Genomic DNA, 27186 nt, shown 5'->3' with positions numbered 1-27186 from the left:
ATCCAAACTCTGATTTAAATGATCCAATGCAGGCCTGACTTTCCAAACTTGTTTCTTTCCTCTCTGCCTTCCTTCCTCCCCATCACCCAGGCCTTCTTTCAGGTTTTCCAATACACTGAGATCTTGACCCCTCAGGACATTTGTACCTGCTCTTCCTTTGTCTGGAAATCTCTAACTCCTCTGCTTAACACAAATGGTTCCCCACTCGCTTCCCCATCCCAGCCTGCAGGTCACTGCTCAAGAGGCCTTCCTTGCCCACCCTATTTAACATTGTATTCTTCTATTTATTGCTTTCTATTCATTTCCATCAGCTTTAACACAAACTGTCATTACACACTTACGTCCTTGTGTTTACTTGTTTGCCTGCCTTCCACAATAAACTATAAGCTCCATAAGGGCAAAGAACATTTCTGTCTGTATTCCCAGGGCCCACCATTCTGACCAAAAGTGTGCAGAAGTACTTGTCGAATGAATAAATGAGCCAGCTGGCCATATATGGCCACAGGGCTGTTCTGATCACCTGAATGCCCTATATAAACCAGGTGTGAGCCCTTGTGGGACCACAAAATAACTTTCCAACCTGCCCCAGCAGGGGTCCTGCTGTAATCTCCAAGTCTGTAAAGATTAGTTAAGATTGATGCCAACTAAGTCAAGGCATAGCCTCTACTGCCAGGTACCACTTCCACCTACTTCTGGGCCTGAGGCCTGAATTGGAGGAAAAAGGCCCACTGTGATCAGGTCAAGAGGAAGTGAATAACCCCACCTTGAGACACCTTCTGCATGACTTAGGCAGACAACCTAAACTGGTATCTATGGAAATCAGCCCAGCAACCTGTTCTCCATCTGGTAGGAAAGCCATCTGGGGCTTCCCACCCAAGGAAGTTTATTTTTATTGCCATTTTATTCCCCTGCTACTTTTAGATGTCAAGAACGTGAGTGTGTGAGAAGCTGAGGGCTGGGAACTTTGAGCTTGCATCCTCAGAGCCACTGTTTGTGCTCTGTCACAAAGGGAGTACATATCCCTTAAATTAATTTAACATTATGTGTCAGCCATACTTCAATAAAAAACTAAATATAAAGAAGGGAGTGCAGGGAAGGAATAGACTATCCACCTGTGAGCTCCCAAGGATAATTGAGCATACCCATCTCTGGTGCCCAGGGCATGGGTTTAGGCAATCCTACTCATAATTGGAGCCTATAAAGAACACCTGCCCTAGAATTTCAGGGAATTCATCTGTCCCTACATCTGCCTACCAGATCCCAAACAGTGGAAACAGAGGATCAGGGAGGTGAATATTACCAAGACTTCCAGGGGTCCACATGGTGCCTCCTTGATTTCTGCACGGTCCTCCATAGGTCTGTGGACAGGCCCTCCCATCCTAGCTCCAGGAATCATGCCACACGAGGACAATGTCTTGAGCTTTCCCATGACCTCTCATAACTAACTTTGCCAGATCCATCATTCCCCAGATCTTGTTGAGTGCCTTCTCTGCCAGTTACCATGCCAGGTGCAAGAGGTATAATGAGTAAGGTGCAACAACTTTCAGATTAGGAGTATGACAGCTATAGATTCAAGTCCAGGCTCTGCTTTTTATCAGTCATATGCCCTATTCATCTGAGCCTCAGCCTTTTGTAGAGGGAGAAGTCATAGACCCTGCCTTCCAAATCACTGAGTGCTGGTTGTAATTATCTCTGGAATTGGCAGCCAAACCCTGACCCACTAGAACTCAGGAGGGATGCTAGGACCCCCATTCCACTGTGGAGAATGGGCAACTGTAGAATGGAAAACAGGAAGATTAAGTGGGGCTCCAGAGCTTCAGCACTGAGCTTTAAAATTGGCTACAGAGTCTCTCACATGTGGCTTCCATCTGGGCTTAGCCCCAAGGTCCCTTACCTGGGCTTCAAGGATTGCTATCATATCCTCAAACTGTTCTCCCTGCAGCTACTGGTTGTATTCTGGGCAAGGGTCATTTTTTCCCAGGCTCCTTCTTAGCTGTAGGGCAATCTGCCAAAGGACTTACTATTTCTGCAGGAAATGAGGGCCTAGGGACAGGGATCTGGCAGGTGGCTAAGAGTCCCAGGGGTTCACCCTTTTTTGCACTCCACTCCTGAAACTTTAACGTATCAGGGCTCTTTGGGAATCTGGATTCTCTGCCTACCTCCTTGCTCATCTTTTAGTTCAGAATGAGTCCCAAACTCTGGTACCCTCACAGCCCCTCCCCACAAGAAAGCAACAAAACCATCTTGGTGAACACATTTACTTAATATGGGGGGTGGGGTATTGCTGTCTCTGTCACTGTGTATAGGGTGGTAGGGAGACAACCAGAGGGACTTCTGCCCTGGAGTAAGAGGCTGTTCTGGCCCCAGGATGGGGGGTGGGGAGCAGACTGAGGGGACCGGGCAGGTGTGTATGGGGTGGGGGGTAGGGTGAAGCTCTGCACACATCCTTGGGACCACAGTCCAGGCCCACCCAGTCACCAAAGCAAGAACCGAATAAATAAAGTGCAACCGTGGGGTTGGGAGAGGGGGAGAGGGAGGGCACCGGGCACACCCATGCCCACGGCCCACATTCAGTGCTGCCAGGTCTGGCCTGCCTCCTGGCCAGACCCTCTTGTCCAATCCCCCCATGTCTGTCCCTCCATGAGCCAGGCAGGGCCCCTATGCAGCTACTGGAGGTAGCGATAAGCTTTAAAGCAGTGGTTGCCAGCATCGGCCACCACCACGTGTCCATCTGAGGTCAGTGCCAGGCCCTGGGGGCCATACAGTGGCTCTGCAGACGTGTTGATGTAGGACAGGAAGGAGCCAGAGCTGTCGAATACCTGGGGAATGAGTGGACAATGGAGGGAGAGGTGAGACCGGGCAGATGGCAGGCATTTTCAGGGGGGAAGGGGAAGGGTGCATGGAGCACAGCAAGCAGCCTCACCCCCATGCCATCCCTGGGCCTCACCTGGATGCGGCTGTTGCCCCAGTCAGCCACGATGATGTTCCCATTGGAGTCCACTGCTACTCCCGTGGGGGCGTTGAACTGCCCATTGCCCTCGCCGTGGGAGCCAAACTTGAAGAGGAACTCTCCGTCGGCACTGTACACCTGGCAGGGGAAAGGGCTGGGGGCTGGGGACCCGGCCTCAGGCACAGGGCAGGGCCTTAGAGGAGGCGGGGTAAAGCCCCAGGGCTGAGGACCCCCAGATCTGCAGCTCCAGCCCCCTTCTTCCCAGGCTTCACATCCATGCTTCCCACTGCCTACAGAACATCTCCAGCTGATGTCCCCTGGGCTTATCAAGCCTAACAGCTCTACTTCCCCCAAGCTCTCTTTCTCCGTGAATGGCAACACCCATTTGGCCCAGGAGGCATTCTCAACTCCACCTCCTCCTCTGCATGACAACCAGCAAATTCACACAACCAGCTGATTCTATCTCAAATCTGCACCCTCCTGTATGTATGGCCACTGTAGTGGTCCTCAACATTTCTCATCTAGATTACTACAAAAAACTGATCTTCCTGACACTAGTCTCGCCCCAGCCAGAGTGATCTTTCCAAGACACAGGACTGCACTGCCCTGCTCCTTGCAACCCTTCGGTGATTCCCCACGGCTCTCAGGAAGAAAGCAAGTCCCCTAACAGGGCACCAAGGCTCATCAGTACTGGAACCACTCCCCTCTTCAAACACAGTCAGAACTACTTGTGGTTTCTTGAGCATGCTGAAGGGTTTCTGCCTCCAGTTCTTCGCTGCTCTGGTCCCCCTTGCCTCAAATCCTTTCCTTCTCTCCCTCCTAGTTAATTCCCCTGCTCCTTTAGGTGGTTCTCCTCTCACCTGAATCAAATGTTTCAGCTATGCCCTCACACAGTTCCCTGCACTTCCCTACCACATAACTGTAACATAATAATACACTGTAATATGCTGCTTTACCTCTTCCCTACTAGACTATTAGCAAAAAGATAGTGTATTTGCCTTATTCATCACTGTATCCCCAGCTTCTAGCATAGTGCCCAGGACAAAGTAGACATGCCATAAATGTTTATTATTCCAATGAATGACCTCAAGGAGGGGAAAAAGGTGAGAGAGAGAGGAGTCTTGTGAAAGAGGAAAGGATGTTGGGACAGCTGTCATGGAGGAAAGGAAGACACTGACCTTCACTGAATGGTTATGGAAATCCGTCACTACAATCTCGTTCTTGTTGTTCACAGCCACAAAATGAGGCCCTGAAAATACAAAGTGGTCTCTAGGGCAGTGAGCTGGGACACTGACTGGGATGGAGAAGAGTGTCTGGATTGACAGAGCTGGGGTGTTAGAAAAGAAGTGGGGTCTCAGAGGCTGACAGGTTATCTCTGGGATAATGGTCCTAAGGTATAGTGAAGGCAGGGCGTCCTTTAAGGCCCAGACCTAGGAGGAGGGGTGGTTAAGTCTGGGGTGTCCAAGGTAGTTCTCTGGGGCTGGGATGTCAGAATAGATCTCTGAATTGTTCCGCAATACCTGCAAAGTGGCGGTCAGTGGCCCCACGGCCCCCAAAACGGCCAACCAGCTTGCCATTGGGCTGGAAGGTAAAGACGCAGCAAGACTTGTTGTCTACCACAATGATATGTCCGTTCCGGTCTACGGCTACTCCTTTGGGGCCCATGAGGCGGCCAGCTCCAATCTTGGTCTGGAGGAAGAGGATATCATTAGGGGCTTTCTCCTGCCTTATGGGGAGAATAGTCCCAGCCTGCCACTAAAGGAGAACATGGGGCTAGGGATGGACCATTCTGGGCCCTGACCACCAGGAGGCGCTAAAATGGTCACCTCGGCAGGCCATCTGAAGTGCAGAGCACAGTGACAGCAGTAGGCCTCTTACCTTGAATTTGCCCTCAGGGGAGAAGATGCTGACCCAACGGTTGTCATAGTCTGCCACAATAATGTCTCCATTGGTGTCCACTGCCACACCTGTGGGACGCTGCAGCTGCCCTGGTGAGCGCCCTCGGACCCCAAAGCGGAATTTGAACTGGCCTTCATTGGAGAAAACCTGGAGCAGAGGAGCAAGGGAAGGAGCGGGAAGGAGGGGAGAGACTGTGGGCACAGAGGGAAGGGAGCAAGATCCTGAGGGAGGAAACCCCCCCCCCATTCATTCAGTCATTCAGTGAGCACTTACTGACACCATGCTGGGGGGCACAGGGAAGAATCAGACACGGCTGCAGACCTGAGGTCACATGCAGCACAGATATGAAGGAGAGAGACTGTAGGAAGAGGACAGGGGTGAGGGGGAATGGCCAGGGAAGGTTCCAAGAGAGGTATGTCTGAGTTAACAGCCTAATAAGGAGGCCAAGAGACAAAGCAACACTGGCCAGTAAAGGAGGAGGAAAGGCATTTGAGCAGAGTGAACAGTAGGTAAAAGGCACAGGGTGCAGTATGGGCACTGCTCATCCAGGGTGGCTGGACTGCAGGGAGCACTCCCATGAACAGAAGGAACAAGGTTTTCTCCTGGGTGTAATGAGGATTCACGGAAAATTTCTGGAGAAAGTGAGAGGAGAGTGACAAGATGAGATCTGCTTTTGTGGTATAACAAGAAATATACTTGGTCTTTGTCCCCAGTGCCTGACACAGAGCTCCTCAAAGCCTTGGAATTTCCTGATTAATAGGAGTGTCTTTTGCCATTCACAAGGAGCCCCTTTTGAGCTCATGATAATGAGGTGACTCAGGATGGGGCTCCTACACAGCTTCAGGATGGGGCTGGTTACCAGAAAGAACAAATCATTAAAGAGTTGGAACTTTCAGCCCCACCCACTCATCTCTGGGAAGAAGAGAGGAATGGTACAGATTTGATGTGCTTCCAGGTTGGTGCTAGGAGGGCGGTGTGCCCCAGTTCTACAGGGACCAAGTTCCTACATTAGAGATTCTTCTAGACCTCACCCTATGTACTTCTCCATCTGGCTGTTCATCTGTATCCTTTATAGTAAACTGGTAAACATAATTAAATGTTCCTCTGAATTCTATGAGTCACTGTAGCAAATTAACCAAACCTGAGGAGGGGGTCGTATGATCCTCCAATTTATAGCTGGTCAGTCAGAAGCACAAGGAACAACCTGGACTTGTGACTGGCATCTGAGGCGGGGACAGTTTTATGGGAAGTGATGCTATCTCTAGTAGACAGTGTCAAAATTCAGTTAAATCTGCAGGGCACCTGGTTAGTGTCCACTGATAGTTGCTTGGTACTGTTGGAAAAAACACATGGGAGCTTTTAGGAAAGAATACTTGGGCTGCAGGGAGGAGTCTAAACTGGACACTAGCTGGGCAGTTAGAGGTGATGTATTAGTCCAGGTGAGAAGTGATGATGGCTTGTTCCAGGGTAGTTGCTGGTGCAAAGATAGACTCAGGAGACATAGGAGGAAGACAAGAATACTTGGCAGTAGACAAGAAAAGGTGGGGTGGTGGACTAGGGTGAGTATGTCCAGGCTAAGAGGCTGACGAGGAGCCTTCTTCCCAGACAGAGCAATCCTTCCAAACTTTTCCCCTCTCCTACCTCCTCCTTTAGTAGGTGTCCAACATGCTCAGGTCTCCCCATCCTAAAAGCACCTCCTTTAATGCTCCTTCCCTCTATAGCCAAGCCTTCTTATTTCTCCTTCACAGCCAAAACATCACTCACTATACAAGTCTCACATACTCGGCTTTGTTACAGGCTCTAGGGACAGAAGATGAGCCAGGAGCAGCCTTGGGGAGCTCAAGTTCTGGGTCTTGGCTTTGCTCCTTCTTTAGTGGCCTAGGCCCCCTGCCCCTGCCCCATCCCCATCTCTTAGGCCTGCAGGGCTGTTTGAACTGGACCCACCAGCAGACCTCAATCCCTCCTGACGTGGACTTCCAGCATGCCCTCAGCTGGCTGGCCAGCCCAGCGGCTGGGGTCTGCCCTGGTCTCTTGTGGCAGGCCAGCATTAGCCAGCATGACAGGGAGGCACCTCGAGTGGAAGAGCTGATGTCAGAGGGGCTAAAAGGTCCTGCTAGATCAGCAGCAAGGCTGCAATTCTTCCCCCTCTGGTCTAGGCAGCTTGGTCCAACTCAACACTGAGGCTTGGTGGAGGTGGTGGTGTCTAGCTCTTCCCTTCCTATCCTATCTACCTCTGACACCTGGCCAACTCCTACTCATCTTTTGATTCTCAGACATTTCCAGGTCACTTCTTCAGAGAAATTTCCCATGACCAACTCCAGCCCTTGAGTCAATATACACACATAAAGGTAGGCCTATGCCATATGCTTCACAGTTCTATTAACAACTGTCACTCCTGCAAACTAACTGCTAAATACTCTTGTCTCCCAAGGAGGTAAGCGTCAGGTGGGACAGAGACCGTCTGCCTGGCTTGCTGCTGCATTTGCACTGCTGGCACAGCAACGGGCACACAGCAGTCAGTCAACAAATGTACAAATTCCTTGGCTCAGCCTCACACAGAACTGGGCATCTCCAGTCCTGCTGCACAGCCGCTCAACATGTACAGAAGGGGGGGGCGGGAAGAAGGGAAATCACCAATTGATACCCAGGCCTGCTCCTGAATGGCAGCACCAGCTACATAGGGCACCAAGTCCTGCTATTCTTGATCTCTTCTCCCTTGACATCTGATGGCTCATCAAAACCTGCCATATTTGCTTTCTTTCTTTTTTAAGATTTTATTTATTTGAGAGAGAGAGAGAGAGAGAGAATGAGCACAAGCATGAGGAGGAGGAGCAGCAGCAGGCAGAGGGAGAGAGAGAGAAGTAAGGTCCCCTCTGAGCAAGAAACCCAACATGGGGCTTGACCCTAGGACCCTGGGATCATGACCTGAGCTGAAAGCAGACACTTAACCAACTGAGCCATGCAGGTGCCTCCATATTTGCCCTCTTAACGTCTCTAGAATCTTCTGGTGCCTTAGTTTGGTCCTTAACACCTCTCTCCTACACGATAGTAGCACTAAGTAACTTCAGGATCTGAGTCTAGAGGCAAGGTGCGGGTGGGGCAGAGAGACTAAAAAGAAACAACAGGACAAACCAATGATTCTAATAAAGAATGAAAAGTGCTGTAGCAAAGGCCGAGGGAACTCAGAGAAGAATGTGATTAATCTTCTGCCTGAAGGAAATGAGCAAGTTTTCACAGAAAAGCTGATAAAATTTCTGGACTAAAACTATTACACAGGAATATAATATATACAAATCAAATTCTTCATTCAAAAATCACAAAATGTTTTTTCTCTTTTGTCAGCTGATGCTGATTAGGCACTACGAGGGGATTTGCCTCAGCTGTCACCATAGACAAGCCAAAGGAGGAAAAGTTCACAAGGTCACCAAACGTCATGAACAGGGTGGGGAGGCAACATCTATATGGGAGCCTGGCCCATATGAAGCTGGAGGACCCCAAAATAAAGGAAAACCCAGTAACTCAGCTCTGGAATCTGAGAGCCCAGGTCCTAGCAGTTATAAAATTGGGGTACAGGTGGAGTAGGAGCAAGGAGGCCTGCTGTAGGAGTAGCAGGTGTCTGGAGAGGAAAGGGGGCTGCCCCAGGCCCTCTCTCTCAACTCCCCAGTCCTTCATTAGGGAGACAAAGTAGCAAACATCTTTGTGTGCATGTGAACGTCCATGTGTGTGCACACCAGGGACAGTTTCCCAAATTTCAGCTTTTGGGGCCAGAAGGCATCTCTGGCATAAGGAGGAGAAAAGGAGTTGGAAGGTGGAGGGTGGGACTGAGTAGGGCCTTGGCACCACCTCCACCCCCCATCCGCTCACTATCTTGGCTGGACCAGAAAGCTTCCATGTGCTGCCCTGCACCTCTCCATTCCTCTCCCCTCAGGAATAAGGCAGGAATAAAAGCAAGCTGGACAGGACTGGGACAATGGTTGTTGAAGAGTTCCTGGCACCTTCAGCCTGCTAACCTGGAAGGCAGGGAGTGGGAGGAGCTGACACTGAGGTGACAGACCTGTGGCACGGGTATTCAGGCAGGGTGAGGAAGAGCTTTAAGTTTATAGATGTTGTGAAGCAAGGATCTTCAAGAAAGGTTTAGCCACCTGATAAAATGTTTCCAAGAACTGAAGTGCCTGGTAGTTAGAAACAATCCTGCACAGGATAAAATAAAAATTCCACAGCATCCTCTCCAAAACTGTTTACAATATAACCTCAGCTACTCGGCTCCTAATAGTAATCCACCTCCAGCTGGCTAGGATTCTTCCAGTTCCCTGAACAACCCCCCTCCGGCACTTTCCTACCTCCTGGCTTTTGTTTACAGTCTCCACCTGGACAATGATATTTTTAACAATACCTAACATTAGAAGGTTCACCAGGTGTCAGGTAACGTGCATTATGTCATTTTAATGCTCCCAGCAACTCCACAAGGTATTCTTTTCCCAATTTTAACATGAGCTAACTGAAGCTCAGAGAGGTCACATGACTTGTCAGTAAGTGGCAGACTAGGATTCAAGCCCAGGTGTCTGGTTTCAGAGCCTAAGCTTTTAACTGCTATCTGCTCTATCAAGCTGGTGCCTGTCACTAGGCTCTGGGCTCACTACAAGGAATACAGAGAGAAAATCATGCTTCCTGGCTTTAAGGAGCTCAAAGTGCAGAGTGAGGCCACGCCCATTGGTGGAGCAGATGTTTTCATCAGGCATGTGAGGGGCTGGGAGCGCTGGGTGCAGGACCACGTTTGAGGCTGCACTACAGTTTAGCCTCTGGAAGACACCTCTCTTCATCAGTCGCTCCCACTTGACTAGCCAACCAGATGTTTGCAGAGACCAGCATGGACAAGAGACACTCTAGGGCCAGGCTGGTATGATGAAAGAAAGCAGGAGAGGGCAATGCCTGCATCCCGACCACGTGGGGACAGGGGAGAAAGTAAGCCAGTCAGGTGGATGCTCCAATGGAGACAGAGGGGTATGCAGAATCAACCAGATCTTTGGAGTCCAGGTGCTCACGTGGACAGAGGCTCAGCCTGGGAGGTAGAGGCTGCAAGCACAGGAAAACGCTGGCACCTAACTGCGAAGGTGCTGGATAGGGTTGTGGCCACTGGAAGTGGATGGCAAGTGGGTGGGTGAGGGATGGTGCTGCGATTCATTGCTCTTTAAGGACTGGTACTATCTTCAAGGATTGGTTCATCTTTCAAGAGGTGACTGGTACGCTCTGTTTTTTTCAGGAGGTCTAGTTTGAGAACCTTCACCGGTGTCAGGGGAGAACTGGCAAGGCGCTTACCTGGATACATTGGTTGTTGCTGTCTGCTACCACTATGCGGCCGCTGCTAGCTGCCGACACTCCCTGTAAATTGGTGAATTCGCCCTTCTCCCTTCCTCGACTGCCTGTGGGGAGGGCAGGGGAGGAAAACAGAACAATTGGCTGAGGTCATCTTGAGTGGTGCTCGAGAACCGCCGGCCCACTGGCCGAGCCGCCCCCCCCCGCCCGGCTGGGCCCTCCGCCCTCCACCCCCGCGTACCAACGCGGAAGACAAGCTCGTCCTCGATGGGGTTGTCCTTCCGTTTGCCTCCGGTGCTGTACATGGAGCTGGGCCTCCGCACCGCCTTCTGGCGCACGTGGCTGCCGGGGCCGCCGGGGGACTTGACGCGGCGCTTGACGTCGTCGGGGGAAGGGGGCAGGTCCCCGGGGCGCAGGGCCCGCACGCGGAAGGGGCTGCCGCGCACCGGCTGTCCGTAGAGCAGCACCGAGAGGAGCAGCTCGCCCTCCGCGCGTGCCGTATACACGAGCTCGTACGTGCCGTTCTTGTGGTCCACCACCGGCACCGGGAGGCGCGCGCCGTCGGGGCCCGTGATCTCGGCGCGCAGCTCGGCGCTGCCCGTGCGCACCAGCCTCCCGTCCTTGTCTTTGGTAGTGACGGTGAGCGAGGCGGGCTGGCCCACAAGAGCCTGGCGCAGGCCCTCGCCCGTGGCCACGGTCTCGTGGGCCGTGGCGCTCGTGGTGAGCAGCGCGCCGAGATTGAGCACCGAGCGCCGCAGCCCGTCGACCTCGAGGACCAGTTCCAGCTGCGCGTTCTCGTGCGGCCGCTCGGGGAAGGCCTGCGCCGCCAACGCCGCCAGCCGCTCTCGCATGTGCTTGCGCACCAACAGCACCTCCGGGGCCGAGCCCAGGCGCAGCGCCTGCTCCGCGAAGCTGCAGCTGCTGCCGATGTGCTCCTGACCCTGGCGCAGTGCGTCTAACTGGGTCTGCAACACCTGAGGAGGGGTGAGGGGAGGGTTGGGTGCGCAGACTGGCACGGAAGGGGTCTGTGTGATTCCTTACGAACTTAGAGTACTACAGCACGAAAGAAATGCAAGAGGCTGGGTATGGACAAGGGACACGGGTATTGCCCTCCCTACGGGGCCAGGTCAGAAGGCAGAACGGGGTGCCCAGACGTGGAAAGCAGGGAAGGCACGGTGGTAACAAGGCCATCTCACAAGGGGCAGTGGTAGGGAAGGGTGAACAGACGCACCTTCTGCTTGGCCCCACAAATGGCCTCCAGGTCGCTGACCAGAGCCTGCTTGCGCTGCTGCAGCGCTTGCTCCAGGTCCTCGAAGACTGCGCTGATCTGGGCCAGGGCCTCTGCTTTGCGCTCCTGCAGCTGCTGGCTGATGCCCCCCACTAAGGCGATAGCTGCAGACAGCTGTGGCAGTCTAGGGAGGGGAAACATCTCATACCGCGGTTGCTTGAGGATGCTTTCACCAAACCATTCCTTCTCAGGGGGTCTCCACTGTGCCCTCGAGGAGATCCCCTACCTGAGACCTCCCCGCCCTCCCTAAGAGTTTTATTTCTAAGCCTCCCCGGGGTCCCTCCCCTGCCCCACCAGCCCAGGCCCCGCCAGCCCCGGTTCCCACCAGGCTCCTACCGGCCGCGCACCGCCTCGAGCTGGCGCTGCAGGGCCGCCTTGTGCTGCTCCACCACGTCGCGCAGCAGCACGGTGCCGTGCTCGCGGTGCTCCCCGGCGCGGCACTCGCCGCACATGGCGGTCTCACAGGCCTCACAGTAAAACTCCATCGTCTGGCGGCATAAGCACTCCAGTCAGGCAATGGCTAGACACCAGGCTTCTTTGTCTCCTCCCCGCCCGCTCTGCCCTCCTCGCCCCTCACCTTCCAAGTGCATCCCCCTACCTGGACCACTTATCCAACAAAACGCCCTCTCACCCTCAGCCCCTCAGCCCCTCTCCCAGCCTCTCCTTGCCCTCCACCCCAAGTCCTGGCCTCACTGGGCCTGCTTGGGCCCACCTTGCCTTCATGGTTGGGGCAGGAGAGGGGGCGGCCAGCCACTGCGCTGAGGGGGTGGGGGTCCTCGGGGTCGTGGGCCCCATCAGGTGCCTGCTGCATCGCCTCCATGAGGCTGCTGATGAAGAAGTTGTTCTGCAGTGCAGAGACGCCCTGCTCCGGGAGGATGGACGTCTGCCGACATACTGGACATGACAGCGTCAGGCTCTGGGCAGGGATGTAGTTCTGGAGGCATCTGGCCAGGGAGGAGGGGGAGTCAAAAGGATGAGGGGTGGGCAAAATCAGTGCACCCCTCCTCACGCCTTCCAGGGATGCCAATCCTTCTCCTCACAGGTGTACACTTCATTTTGAAATCTCTCTGGTTGGCACACAAATCTTGTCCTGCCAGCAGGTGTAAAAGGCCTCACCTTTCACAAGTGAGTAAAACACATCCCTGATCTCTCAGAAAAGCAGACAGATCTGCATTCTTCACAGTGTGTACAAACACAGGCTCACCTTTCAAGGTGTTTACAAACCGTTCTCATAGAAAACGTGCAAATAGCCCCATTAACTCATTAAACATTTACCGACTGCCTACTCTTGCCAAATTTGTGCCAAGCTCTTGGGATAAACAGATAAAGCGCAGTACCCATCACTAAAATACTTCCAAGTCTACAGAGGAAAAAAGTCAGAGTTTATAGAAGTAAATAGTATAATGATAAGGGCATGGGTCTGGAGTTAGGCTGCCTGGGTTCAATTTCTAGGTCAGTCATCTATTATACTATGTGACCCCTGATAAGTTACTTAACTTTTATGAGCCAAGTATCCTTCCTGTGTAAAATGGAGACAGCACAGACTTCACAGGGTTTTGGAGGGAGGATTAAATGTAAAGTGCTATGGGGAGCCCTGGGTGGTTCAGCAGTTTAGCGCCTGCCTTTGGCCCAGGGCATTACCCTGGAGTTCTGGGATCAAGTCCCACATCCGGCTCCCTGCATTGAGCCTGCTTCTTCCTCTGCCTGTGCCTCTGCCTCTCTCTCTCTCTCTCTGCCTCTCATGAATAAATAAATAAAATCTTAAAAAAAAAATAAAGAGCTTACATGCCAACTCAGAGCAAGCATTATATATTGTAGGGTATTAGTATTATTTATTACTAGCAAAAGACTACTATACATACAGTGATAAGGAAATGCATAGAAAGGGCATCTGGCCCCAGGTACAAGTGGAGAGAAAAGCCAGGAAAAGCTTCAGAGGGTGTAGGCTAAATCTTCCTGGATAAATCATTGTTAGCCTAACCAAAGAAAAGTGCAGGGAGAAGAGGAAGGGTGTTCCAGACATAGAAGGTAGCCAGAAACAGCATCATGTAAGCAGGGAAGCAGTTTGGGGTGGGTGGAAATCAAGTCCAAGGCAAGAAATGGTAAGAGAAGTCTAAGAGAGAGACAGGGGCCAGTTATGCAAGGTAACATAGCCCATACTAGGAGCTTTGAAATGATCCCAGGGGTGCCTGGGTGGCTCAGTTGGTTAAGTGTCTACCTTGAGCTCAGGTCATGGTCTCAGGGCCCTAGGATTGGCCCCTGCTTCAGGCTCCCTGCTCAGCAGGAAGTCTGCTTCTCCTTCTACCTCTGCCCCTCCCCCACCTCTGCTTGCTCTTTCTCTTACTTGCTCTTTCTTTCCCAAATAAATTAATGAAAATCTAAAAAAGAAAGAAAGAAGAAAGAGAAAGAAAGAAAGAATGAAGAAAGAAAGAAAGAAAGAAAGAAAGAAAGAAAGAAAGAAAAAGAAAGAAGAAAGAAAGAAAGAAAGAAGAAAGAAAGAAAGAAAGAAAGAAAGAAAGAAAGAAAGAAAGAAAGAAAGAAAAAGAAAGAAATTATCCCGATAGCAACAGGGAACACCGGGAGCATGGTATAGCCACTTTTACATTTTATCCTCTTCATTGCCTCTGTGTGGAACATGAATTTGAATGTGATGAGACAGCAGATAGCAGCAGCAGCAGCATCCAGCTACTGTTTATTAAGTACTATGTGCCAGGTGCCTTGCTCTGTGCCTTATGTTTATGTTAATGGACTCAGAAAGGGTAAGTCATCCAAGGTAACAGGCTAGTGAGCACTGGAGCCTGGACTCAAATCCAAGGCAAAACATGTGCTTAGCCAAGATGCTCTCACAATAGTCTTGTAAGAGATCTTGCAGTGGATGAGAAGAACCTGGAATTAGGCAGTAGCAATGTAGACTAGGAGCTGGAAAACAAATTTGAGAAGCATTTAAGAAGTACAGCAGTGGGAGGTGTTAGGTCTGAGTAGATATGGGGAGTGAGAGATGAGTCTTGGTTGACTCCCAGATTCCTAGCTTAGAAGATGGATTGGATGGTGGTGACAGTCACTAAGATGAGAAACACAGACAGAGGAGTGGTTTATAAAGGAGTTCAGCTTTGACCTGGCTGAGTTTACTGGAACAGCAGGACATCTGGGTAGTAGGACAGGTGGGGAAAAGGCAGAGAGAGATGGGGTACCATCAACATTGAGGTAGCCTCTGTAGCCACAGGGGAGGATGAGATCAACCCAAAAGGCATAGTCAGTGACAAGAGCAGGGCAGAACAAATACTGAATGAGGAGAGCAAAGAGGAACCAGCAGAGAAGTAGGAGGAGAGGCACTGATAAGGCATCAAAGTAAGTAGTGCATTTCCAGAAGGAGGTGAAGGATCCTGATCAGTGTGAAAGTGCCTGAGGAGTCAGGGGAGGTAAGGACTGGGGAAAGGCCCCCTGAACTTGCCCAGTGTGAGAGTAGTTTTGTCTGTAAAGAAAATTGGGGGGGGGGGGGGGGGCGGTGCCAGAGGAAAGAAAGCTTGACTGCTGCTGGTTAAGAGTGAATGGAGGTTGGGGGTTTGAGGAAGAAGGGGCTTGGCATGAGGGACTGCATGGCAGCTTGCAGGAGATGAAGGGACACAGGAGAGTTCCTATCTGTTTGTAATGGGAGCCTGAACATGTTTATAAATTGAGGAGCCAGCAGAGACAAGAAGAAACACGGACAGGACTCTGGGAGGGGGTAATGGCTCCAGGTGGCCTGAGGAGGAGGAGTGGACCCCATTCTCTGCGTGGGGGAAGGGGGAAAGAGAGATGGATGTACCTGAGCGCAGGGGTGAAGTTAGAGAGGATGCCTTGCTTCCCTCAGGCAAGATGGGCTGCCAAGAGCAAAGGAGGGGTTCCGGAGACTGGTAAAGGCTGGGATTAGTCACTGAAGGGAGGAGGAGATGAAGCTTTCTAGAAACACAGCCCCTGGCTGTGTTTGGAGACCATGAATCTATAGAGGGGAGATCTATCTGCATGGTGTATACTTTCCCATATCCTCAATTTCTTCTCTTAATGTTCTCTACACCTCTGGATCTGCATTAATTAATTTTTATTTATTCAATAAACACTGTGTGCCAGGCACGATTCTAAGTGCTTCACAAATATTAACTAATTTGTGACCTAGTTTTGCCAGCAGTCGTGTCAAGTAGAGAGTGGTTTTGTCTCACACTCCACATTCCTTAGGGCCAGAAGGTGGGGTTGAACTCTCCTCGCTCGCAGCTGGAACATTTCTGTTCTTCTACAGCTCCTTGGAAGCTCATGTGTTCTGTCTATACCACCCTCCTGTTATTATCTCCAGTGGCCTCATGGTGGCTTGCCCAATGACTCTTCTGGCTCACTCTCTTCTTCTGTTACTGCCACCCCCAAGACTGCCCCCACCAGCACTACCCCACCCCACCCCACCCCCTATGTGTGCGCCCACGTGCACACACACACACATACACACAAACTCCTGTCATCACTCTCAAGGGCTCTGACATCCGCAAGGTGACCCCTCCACCATCAGAATCTCAATTCTTTGACCTTCGCACAACCAGTGATCTTTTCTTCCACTTCACCTCAGTTGTCCTCTCCCATGCTACCCCTACCTCCCGTTTCTCATTGCCAATCTCTGCATCAACCCTACTATCTGAATTTCAGCCATTAAAATCTGTCTCCCTGCAGCTCTCTGCCCAGCTCACTGAATTTGGGGTTTCCTCAGCAAAATATTTGCAAACTCATCAAGATCTCCTTCCTATGTGTTGAGCATACCTGGCTTATACTACCTTCCTAACCGGTTTCCTCTTTCCATTCTTGCACCTCTGTAATCCATTCTCCACATAGCAGCCAGAGGGAGCTTTAAAATCTAATTTATGTCACGTTATTTCCTTGCCTAAACAAAAAACAAAAACAAAAACCCTCCTCCAATGGTTTCCCGTTGTGTTTAGAATAAAATCTAAACACTCTCCTAAAACCACCAAGTTCCTCCACAAACTATCCTGATGCTTTTGGACCTCACTTCATCCTCCTCATTCAGCTATACTCACTTCTTTTGAGTATAGCCCAGATCTCTACCCCTTCCCAAAGGCCTTGGCACTGGCTTTTCCCACTACATGGGCCAATCTGCAAGTGAATCTCCTCATCCTCAGGCCTCAGGTCAAATGTCACCTCCTCAGGGAAGCCTTCCCTGATGATTCTATGTAGAGTAGCCCCTGGCCCAACCATCCCCACTCAATCCCTCTTTATTTCCTGCAAAGAACTTTGCTGCACCTCTCCTGTTTGATTATTTGCTTGCTTACTGTCAGTCACCACCCACTAGAGTAAAGCTCTTTGACAGCAGGGACTGAGGGATAAATGAATGAGTAGTAGTTAAGAGTGAAGGCCCTGAAGTCAAACCTGGATTCAGACATTCAGACCTCAGCTATTTACTTACTGTGGAACCTCAGAAACATTTCTTAATTACTCAGTGACTCTTAACCCTAGTTTATTCCCCTCTAAAATGAGGATAACAAAGTATCTATTGTGAGGATTAAGCAGTTCAATACATGTATTTCACTTAGCCAGTCCCTGGCAGATACTAAGCAATTGATATATTGTAGTTACTGTTATAATTTCTCAGGCACTTATTTTCTCCATGAGAGCTCAGTGAACTGGGCCTAGGAGGAGGTACAGAGATGTCCAATTACAGTTCTGATCCAGGGTTGAGCATCAGCTGCGGCTGCGTGGGTTCAGAAAAGAACAAAGACCTGAGGAAATTATGGCAGCCAGTCAGGTGGTCAGCCACAGGGCCTGGCATGGGTAAGAAAGGATGGAGCTGGTGGCTGGGAGAGGGAGCAGTTGAGGGGGCTGGGCGTCTATACCCAGTCAAAGCTGCTAGAGTGGGAATGGGGTAATGGGAGCAGGAAGGGGATACCAGAGTTTATGACCACAGAGGTGATATTATTCTGGGTAATGGCAAGTTCCAGACACAGTTGGGAGAGTGTAGACTGAGGTGGTCTGGAGGATGTCCCTGGAGAAACAGTCGAGAACCAAGAGGCCCAAGTGAGTAGTGAAGTCATCAGGTTGATGGAAGAGCTTGGAATAGACCAGAAGGCTGAGACTGTTTCCAGTTGATGATGGGGTGAGAGAGTAGAGCTGAAATCTTAAAGAGCGGTGAGGTTGGAAGAAAAGCGTGTCCCTGTGACAGAGGCAGCTTTCAGTGAAGGCAGGAGGCAGTGGGAAGGCTTGGGTGGAGGCAATGGCAAGAAGACCCAGGGGCCAAAGGCTTCATGGGGACCTCAGGGTAAAGGCAAAATTCTCTAACATGTCTACCAAGCCTCCTGTGGTGAGAGTCCCACCTGCCTCTCTAGCTTCACCCCTACCACCTCAATCACATAGCTCTGCTCCAGCCTCAGCAGACTTCCTCCAGGCCCTCTTACCTGACACACTCCCTCATTCCACATGCCTTTTCCCATTTCTGCCTCAAATGCTTGTACCACTTGTTAACTTGCTAACATCACTTAGTGCATCCTCCAGGTCGCACAGGGAAGCCTTCCCTCATTCTCTAAACCATAAACTCTCGTAGCTTACCACTTTATTTGCAGCCTTATGAAGGGGCAATATTTATCTGCAGTCTGGCTGTAGGACAGTTTGATGACTCTCTTTCTCCTTAACTACACTGTAAGCTGTCTAAGAGCAAGTATTACATCAGTTTGCTTAACATACCCAATGCCTGGGACAGTCTGGGACATAGTAGATGCTCAATAAATAAATAGCTGTAGAATGAATAAATAACGGATAAAAGCCTAAAGGTGGGGAGTGATGCCTTTCATTCAGGGCCTCAGAACAACCATGAAGACAAGCGGGGAAGGAAAGACCCTCATCTGTCCTCCCACGGGTGCTGCAGCTCGTGGAGAGTCTCCGCTCTGTCTGATTTCTCTGGCAGTGTTGAAAGCTGCCTTGAGGTGTGGCAAAGGGCAGGTACTATGACCCAGGGTCAGCAGCTTCTGGCCTCTCACACGTTCTTGCACCAAAACCTCATCTCTTGCAGGTTAGGGTCCATCTGCTCCCCTCCATGTGTATGCACTTCCCTTATCTCCTATAGGTTTACACATGCCACCCCTCTTAGGGGGGCCTGCAAGGTCCTCATCCCTCCCTGGTACACACACCCCCTCACCTCTCACAAAAGGTATGCAGGCAAGGCAGAACCTTGGGGCACCGGTACCGATCCAGACAGATGCTGCACACCAGGAACTGCTTGTCCATCGGCTGGACCTCTGGGCCAGGGCTGTCCTCCCTCTTCGCCATGGTGCCCACGGAGGGTTCCTGCCACTCACACCAGCCTGCGTACAGAGAGACGGTCAGCCCCAGGGAAGCCCACGCTCCCTCTCCCCACCCAATCCCCACCACTCAAATTCCCCTGCAGAGAACTAACCCCGTTTCTTCCCTGCCAGAGGCAGGACAGGCAGAGATCAGGAGGGAACAGGGTGAAGTAGGTGGGCCCAGTGACCTCCGAGCATGGCGCTCTGGTTAAAACCAGACTTAGGGTTAGATTGGGTTTCAAAGCCTCTTACCAGGTATGTAACCTCAGACAATTCATATAACCTCTCTGAGCCTCAGTTTCCTAATTTGCAATTGTGGGAATAGTGCATACCTCAAACGGATGTTTTGAGAATTTGCAATAGTGCACGCTGACTGCACAGTACAGGGATGCCCACTTTCAAGGACACCCACCCTTCACTTCCTCTGCCTTCCCCAAATCTTCCTCCAGGGGGCTTTCTTCATGGAGGGTCTCTCCCACAGCTCTTCTTCCTAAGCTCTGACCCAGCCCTCAGCACGACTGCCTGGGATCACATTCAATATCAGTATCCACATCCAGTCAGTATCAGGTCTTGTGGAGTCTGCCTCCCGAATATCTTATGTCCTTTTTTCCAACCACACATCTACTGCCCTCAGTTCAGGTTGCCACCAAATCTGTCCTGTGATATAGTGACAGCCTTCTAACTGGTACCCTTGTTTCTTCACTTGTGCCTCTTATCCATCTAATATCCATCTCCCTCGCAACTAAACTGAGGCTCCTAAGACACAGGTTCCACCTTGTCACCTCCTCCCTATTAAGATCCTTCAATGGTTCTTTCTATTGTCCAGGGGACAATGTCCAAACTCGTTGGAGCGGCCAACAAGGCTTAGCTGTGTCTGGCCCATACCTCCCTCTACTACCTCATGTCTCATGATTCTATAATCAGTCACACTGGTGTCTCTTCAGTTCCCGGAAAACTCCTTGTTCTCTTTTGCTTCTGGGCAGTCACACCTTCTGTTCTCTTTGCCTGAGATCCTCTTCCAAGCTCCCCTTTGCCTAGCTGGCTCCCACTTACCTTTCAGGTCTCCACATAAATGTCACTTCCTCCAGAAGGCCCTCCCTGATTTCCTGAAGTCTGGGTTAGCTATCCTACCTTTAGGTCCCTCCGCACCCTGTACTCCTCCATTCTAGCCTGGATATGCTCTACTGCAATTTCCTTGTTACTTCTCTGTTTCCTCCACTACATGCAGAGTTCTTGAAGGCAGACAGTATATCTTATTATTTTATTCTTAACACTTAGTACAGAGCCCAACATAAGGATTGATCAATATTTACTGAATTAATTCCATAATTCAACAAATATTTGTTAAGTGCCTACTTTGTGCAGGCGCTGGGGAAAGAGTGATAAACAAAATAGATATGGTCACTGTCCTTGCGGTGGGGAGGTGGTGACATTTATTTTATTGTTTATTTATTTGTTAAACGTTTATTTATCTTAGAGAGAGAGCGACAGCATGCACTAGCAGGAGAGACAGAGGGAGAGGGAAAGAGAAAATCCCAAGCAGACTCCATGCTGAGCAAGAAGCCCAACATGGGGCTTGATCTCACCACTATGAGACCACAATCTGAGCTGAAACCAACTGTTGGATGTTTAACTGAATGCACCACATAGATGCCCTGACATATATTTTAAAAGTAAAATTTAAAACTACATATTTACAAATTGTAGGGGAGGAGAGTGCTATAAAGAAGAAAGGATCCTATGAGGAAGAATATTTTTTTTGTTTGGGTGATCAGAGAGGGCCTCTCCCAGCAAGGTAACTTTTAAGCTGAGCTCTGAAGAATGGAAGGAAAATGGTAGGGATGAGGATGGGGCATCAAAGATTGATGGAGGGGAATCATTCTGGGCTGAAGGAATGGCAGGAATGAAAGTTCTTAGGTAGAAGGTTCACTGGGAACCCAAAAGGACTATGTGGTCAGTGCAAAGTGAATAAAAGGCAAGAGGTGAATTAGGGAAGGTAGGATAAAATGAGTGCACCAAGAACCTTGACTTTAAAATTTTGGACTTTACCCTAGGGGAGGAAGGGGGATGTTGTAATTTACAAAAAAAATAAAAATAAATTTAAAAGCTCCTCTGGTAGCTAAGAGGATTGAGGAGGAGCCAGAGTGGAAGCAGGGAGACTAGTGAGGAAGCTACCTCAGTTCTTCCTGTCAGATGATGTTTGGTATTAGCAGAGATATAGGCAAAAAGGTAGACTAATTTGAGAAATACTCATGAGGCTGAATCAAAAAGACATCATGAAGGGGCGCCTGGGCGGCTCAGTTGTTGAGTATCTCTTTGGCTCAGGGCATGACCCCAGGGTACTGGGATAGAGTTCTGCATTGGGCTCCCCACCAGGAGCCTGCTTCTCCCTCTGCCTATGTCTCTGCCTCTCTCTCTCTCATGAATAAATAAATAAAATATTTTTTAAAAAAGACATCACAATGGATTGGGTGTGAGAGGGAAAAGAGAATGCCAATAATGACTCCCTTGAGCAAATGATAGGCCATGCTCAGAGACAGTGAAAGCTGAGGAACTGCTGTGGAGCACTCTCCTTTCAGCATGTGAAGTTTGACTTTCTATATGATGTCCAGGTAGAGATGTCAAGAAAGGAATAGAATATAAGCTGAGTAGAATAGAATCTGGCTGGTTACCATTTGAGAAGGATTGGCATATTAATGACACTTAAAACGATGAGAATGGATGAGGCCACCTAGGGACAGAGAGTAGAGTGGAGAGTGAAGAACCCAAAGGGGTGGAAGAAAACCAAGAGACTGTGGAACCAAATAAATCCAAGGAAGAGAGTGATTCAAGAATGAAGGGATGATGAAGGCAGATGAAGACTGGGATGCCCACCAGTTTGGCTACGTGGCACAGTAGGGGAAGCAATGGCATTAGAGTAGCTGAGTGATGAGTAAAGATGAAGACTTGAACAATAGTGGCTGTAGACAATTCTCGAGAGAAATGTGGCCATGAAGGGAGGCAGAACTGGACTACTTCAAAACACGCAGTGGCTACGATCGTAACAACTATCTGTGCCCAGCTAGATGCATCATGGGCTTCTGTAAGGACAAGTGAGGGAGTGAATGAATGAATGAATGAATGCATGTCTGTCTGCTGTGGGGGCCAGTCCAGAACCCTCTTCAGGTTTGGGGAGGAGCAGAAGAAGGGCTGAACTGCATATGTCTTATATTTGTATAAGGGTGGGCATGAGTAGGATTGGGATAGGAAGGGCATCTCTGAGAGCATCCTCTCCTGATGCTCACTGGGATTCTGAGGTTCTCTCTCCAGAGAGACCTAACACCAGGACAACAGAGCAGGAGGAGGACAGGCTGAGGGTTGGTGGAAGGTTAGGAGGTGGGAGCCAAGCTGAAGCTTCTGTCTGGTGAAGGGGAGGGCTAGGAGAAAAAGTAGGAGTGGCTGGGAGGAAGAGTAGGAGTAGCCTACTGGGTACTGCTGGGGCAGCTGGACATCAGGCTCCACCTCTCTCCAATCCCAAAGGGCTCTCTCAGCCTGTCACACAGGGGCGGGGACTGGGCTACATCCAAGGACAGGCAGCTCCTCCCTCCCTTCCCCTTCCTGCTTCAGTTCCCCACCCAGACTTGCTGGGCATGCAACCGCTAAGGCCATACCCCAGCCTGAATCACTAAGATTCCCTTCTTGTCTTGGGTTCCCACTCCCACCTCTCCCATCCCACCATGTCTTAGAGATCTGCCCCCAAGGTCCTTCATGTAATGGTTTAGGTGGACTGTTTTCCACAGTGGAAAGTTGGAAGATCTTGAACTCAGAGCTGAGGGTTCACACTCCTTCCTCGGGCTGCCCACTGCCATCCCTGCATCCCTTACCCCACCCATCTTTTATGGCTCAGTTCTAAAGGCACCTCATTTCCTCATTCAGCATTCACTCAACAACTCTGCTAGGACTGGGAATACAAAGATAAATAGTCACAGTGCAGCCTTCATGGATTCTGCAATCTAATAAATAGATTACTGCAATGCAACATAGAAGACTATGTGGGAAAGCAGTTTGCTACAGGAGCACAGAACTCACCTAATCTAGAGCTGGGGCAGGGGAAGGGGGTTTCTGGAGGTTGGGGGTCAAGAGAGTTCTCCTAAAGAAAGTGACACTCACACTGAGAGCTCCAGGATGAGTAACTTACAGAGGATGGTGCCTTCTACATCAGGAGACTGAGTCACATACTGTAACAGAGGAGGGCTAACAAATGAGGTAGAGGGCACCTGGGTGGGTCAGTCAGTTAAGCATCTACCTTCAGCTCAGGTCATGATCCTGGGGTCCTGGGATCGAGTCCCACATTAGGCTCCCTCTTTGGTGTAGAGCCTACTTCTCCCTCTTCCTCTGCCTGCTGTTCCCCCTGCTTGTGCTCTCCCTCTCTCTCAAATTAATAAATGAAATCTTAAAAAAAAAAAAAAAAAGAAATGAGGTGGAGTGGTAGGCAGGGGCTAGATCACACAATGCTTGGTTGGCCTTACTAAGGAGTTTAGACTTTATTCTTCCCTGCTTGGGAATTAAGGTTTTATCCAAAGAGCAAAGGAAACGTTGGGTTACGTGGGTTGGGAAAGATGGGTAGAGAGGGTTTACATATAAAGTGATAGAGGCACAAGAGTCACTTTTTTTTACTTCTGTGTGAAAATTAGTTTAGGGGCGTCACCAGGACAAAGGTGAGACTGCATGATATTCCACAGGAGAGCTGATGGTGGCCTTGACTAGGGGAGTAGCCAAGGGGAGATGCAGAGAAGTTGATTTCATAGGGAAGAATCAACAGAACTTGATGACTGATTGGTGTCATGTGAAGAGTAGACGGACAAGAAAGAATTAGAGATGATTCCTTGTTTTCTGGCTTGGAAAATCTGGAAGAGGAGCCGCTGAATGAAAGGATGATAAGTTCAGTGTTTCCCTAAGACAAATCTGAGGTGCCTATGGGACATTTGAATGGAGAAGTCCAGTTGGAGGTGGGAAAGCCTAGGAAAGAGATCGGCCCGGGGATAGAGATTCTGGAGTCATTGGTGTAGAGATGGTGCCTAAAGCCATGGAATTGGCTGACATCACTCAGAGTATAAGGAGAGAAAGGAGAGCCTGGGACCGTGCCCCGAGGAACCTCAACATTTAAGGGATAGGCCCAGAAAACAAAGCTTGTTTGTAAAGAAACTGAAAAGGTGTGGCCAGAGAAACTAGGAGAAACAGGAAGGAGAGATATCATGAAGATCAAAGGAGAAGAAGCTTCATGGATAAGGCAACAGTGAAATGCTGCAGAGAGGCCCTAGGATCTAAAGCCAAAAAGAAACTGTCATTAGCTTTAAGGAGTATGGTTTCCAGAGGCTGGAGGAGAGGAAGCCAGATCCAGAGGGCTGAGAAGGAAGTTAACTGTGAGTAAATGAAGAAAGCCATTGCTGACTCCATCAGATCCTCGGCATCTGCAAAGGATACGTTTCAAGGCTTTTCAGTTTCTCCAAATTCTCAAACAGCATCCCATTTTCCCGATGACTTTCTCCTACAACCTCACGAGAGTCCCGGTACACATGATTTACACAGCTGTGGCTAGAGGTAGGTGACCAAGGCATTGTTAAAAAAAAAAATGATGCAAGAGGTCAGCGAGGCTCACTTTGTTCTTAAAATGACTCACTCCTGTACACTAGCCCCCAAGTGTATTTGATCATTTGAGACCTCAACAAAATGACAATGACTGCAGGTTACAGTTTTGGGGGTTTCTCAGGAACACATAAAGCTCTGGAGGAAGTAAAGTCCTGAAAACCAAGGAATCCTTTCAGTAAGATTGGCAGGGATGGAAAGTGATGAAATCCACAGGGCCATCACCCCCGCAACTGCCAGACTGAGCAGGTGGGTGAACGGTCCAATCAGCTGATCAACCTATCAAAGAATCAGACTGCCCTGGGCATACTCTGGACCAGGCTCCTAAACAGGAAACTGGAGACACAAAACTGAAACAGATGCACTCCTTGTCCCTCACAAGTCTCAGACTGGTGTGGGAAAGAGACACGGAAATACATGACTATAATGTGGTGTCATGATACTGACATATTCAAACTGTTATGGCCAGAAAAAGGAGGAAGTATCTAACTCTGAAAGTGGTGAAGGAGAATAAAAAAGGCTTCCAGAGGAAGGGATATATGAACAGACTCTTGTAGCAGCTTGATAGGTACACTGGGAAAACAGTGAGTAAAGGTACAGAAACATGAAAAATTAAGAAACATGGACCAGTTGGGGCAAGATAGCAAGACTCAAAAGGGCAGAGGTTATACTAGATGTTTTCATGATCCACTTGATACAGGTTCTCCAACTGCCTCTCCAGCTGTGCCTTCACTGCCCATTCCTTAAATGTCTAACTCCTCAGGGCTTTGATCCAGGACCTCTTCTCTTAGTTTCATACTCTGCCTGGGAAATATCACCTCCCATGGTTTCAGCTACTATCCTCTTGACTCCCAAAACTTTATCTCCTGTGGAGAAAACTGTCTTGAACACCAGGCCCATGTATCAACCATAGATAGCTTGGACATCTCTACATAGATGGGAATCTTCTCCATTCTCCCCGTTCTTTTACCTTTCAGATACCAGCTATGACTATATCCTTGATTCTGCCTCTAAAATGTATCTCAGTTAAAAGGTCAGGAGATTTAGGAGCTAGTCTTGACTCTGTTACTAATGTCACTAATGCAAGGTTAGACTCTGGGCAAGTTTCTATTCCATCTCCTTACTTGTAAATTGGGATGGGGGGGGGGCGATGTCTTTTTGTTTCCCAAATCTGCGATTCCCAAGGTTCTCTTTCTAGCCAAAGGTCCCTACAGACTATAATATGTGCCATGATTAAATCCCATCTTCAGGATTTGATTGCTGATTCCTACAGTACGGTTAGCTGTGTTGGAGGGTGATTGCAGTTGCCCCCACCTCCCTTCCAAAACAAATGTTTGCTAAGTTTAGGGCACCCATAACACTCCCCCTGGGCACCCTATACCCTAGCCATATGGTTTTGCTCTGTTTTTCTGAACCCAGGCTGTGTTCACAACTATGGGCCTTTACTCAAGCTCTTCTCTCAGCAAGAATGTCATTGTCCCCTAAGTGGCTGAGGCAGCACCTGGCACACAGAGGGTGCTCAGTATATGTTGGTGACAGGAGAGCCATGTTTAAATCACTGCAGTTCCCTCTCACCAGACAGAGAGGCAAAAGCACAGGCAATAACAAGACAAGTAAACAAAGTTCCAGGGAAAAAGACCTCTACTTAACATAAAAAAGCTCTTCCACAGCAGAAGGTAGTTAAGTGCTCTGTCACTGGAGGCATGCAAGCCAAGAGAGGCAGGGCACCTGTCAGGCCTGCAGCTCTGACTCCAATTCTGCAGCAAACCAGAGCCCTACTTAGGGGATGAATGGGCCGTGGCGAGCTGGACAGACAAGCAGGGAAAGACCTGTGAAAAAGACCTCTGCACCCACTCCAGCCTCCCAGATCTCACCTTCCTGCTGGTGCTAGTCCTGGGTTTATGCTGTCCACATCAGAGACCCCCACACCAGGAACAAGCCCAGGACCTGCCCGCAGTCAGACCGACCTCCCTGGGGTGTAGCCTGCCCCTCCAACCTGCAACCATCTGTCCCTGCAGGTTTGCAGCCCAAGATCTGAAGCCAAGTCCAGAAGGGAGGAGGCTAGGACCAGGGAGGGGCCTGGGGTCCTCCAAGCGGGGCCCAGGCTGAAGGGGAACCAGAGGGGTCCTTTCCTACAACAAGCAGCCTCCGGATGAGGCTTCCCGTCCAGGGACCAGTGCTAGAGGAGGAAGAGGGTCCTCCACCCCGGCTGGTGGGCTTCTTGGTGCCGAGGAGGATGGAGCGGGGAGCCAGGGGCGGAGGTGTCTGCACCAGGGAGAAAGGAACCCTTCCGACGAGCTGGGCCACAAGATTCCAGAGTCCCATTCAGCAACCCCACCCGCCACCCCGCCGCCACCCTCGGCCGCAGCCTCCGACACCTCCGCCAACACACACAAGCTCCCAGACCCCGCGCCCCAAGCAACCATCACCCATCCACCCGCGCCTCCCCCCTAGCACGGACCTCACGTGAGCAGCCACAGCCCGAGGAATCCCCCCACTGCTCGCACGGACACGGACACGCCTCACGTGGACCGAGACAGACACAGCTTTTGAAAAGCATCTGTGCCCCCACCCGCAGACGCTCGGACAGACACACCGCCGCTCGGGCTCGGACCCGGGGCCGGGCAGACAGGGACACAAATGCACCCCCGGGGGCCGCCCGTCGCACTCACCGCGGCGGAGCAGGAAGGGAGGACCGAGGCCCAGGCTGCGGCCACTCGGAGCGGCCCGCGGCGCTGCCCCCGCTGCCAGCGCCCGACCGCCCGGCCCTGCCCGCGGCGCCGCCCCACGCCCCGCGCCTCCGC

General features: G+C 50.5%; 1 protein-coding gene across 2 annotated transcripts; it reads right to left on the bottom strand.

Moving 5' to 3' along the window:
- Nucleotides 1-2242: 2242 nt before the first annotated feature.
- On the bottom strand, nucleotides 2243-27186 carry TRIM3 (tripartite motif containing 3). Of its 2 annotated transcripts, none has more exons than XM_077866687.1 (12): nucleotides 27055-27186; nucleotides 18613-18778; nucleotides 12163-12394; nucleotides 11787-11938; nucleotides 11394-11574; nucleotides 10404-11136; nucleotides 10166-10269; nucleotides 4829-4996; nucleotides 4471-4639; nucleotides 4129-4199; nucleotides 2948-3088; nucleotides 2243-2819 (listed from the first exon to the last, which is right to left on the bottom strand). In XM_077866687.1, exons 2-12 carry the CDS (start codon nucleotides 18741-18743, stop codon nucleotides 2667-2669), a joined length of 2235 nt encoding a protein of 744 aa, XP_077722813.1. In that variant the 5' UTR covers nucleotides 18744-18778; nucleotides 27055-27186; the 3' UTR covers nucleotides 2243-2666. The 2 variants fall into 2 exon arrangements, with proteins under 2 accessions (XP_077722813.1, XP_077722814.1); XM_077866688.1 differs by lacking the exon at nucleotides 27055-27186 and adding an exon at nucleotides 26844-26962.

The sequence above is a fragment of the Canis aureus genome, chromosome 23 (genome assembly GCF_053574225.1).
Source record: "Canis aureus isolate CA01 chromosome 23, VMU_Caureus_v.1.0, whole genome shotgun sequence".
NCBI classification, from domain to species: domain Eukaryota; kingdom Metazoa; phylum Chordata; class Mammalia; order Carnivora; family Canidae; genus Canis; species Canis aureus.
The sequence above is the reverse complement of the archived record's forward strand: the minus strand, read 5'-3'. Positions and strand labels throughout refer to the sequence as shown.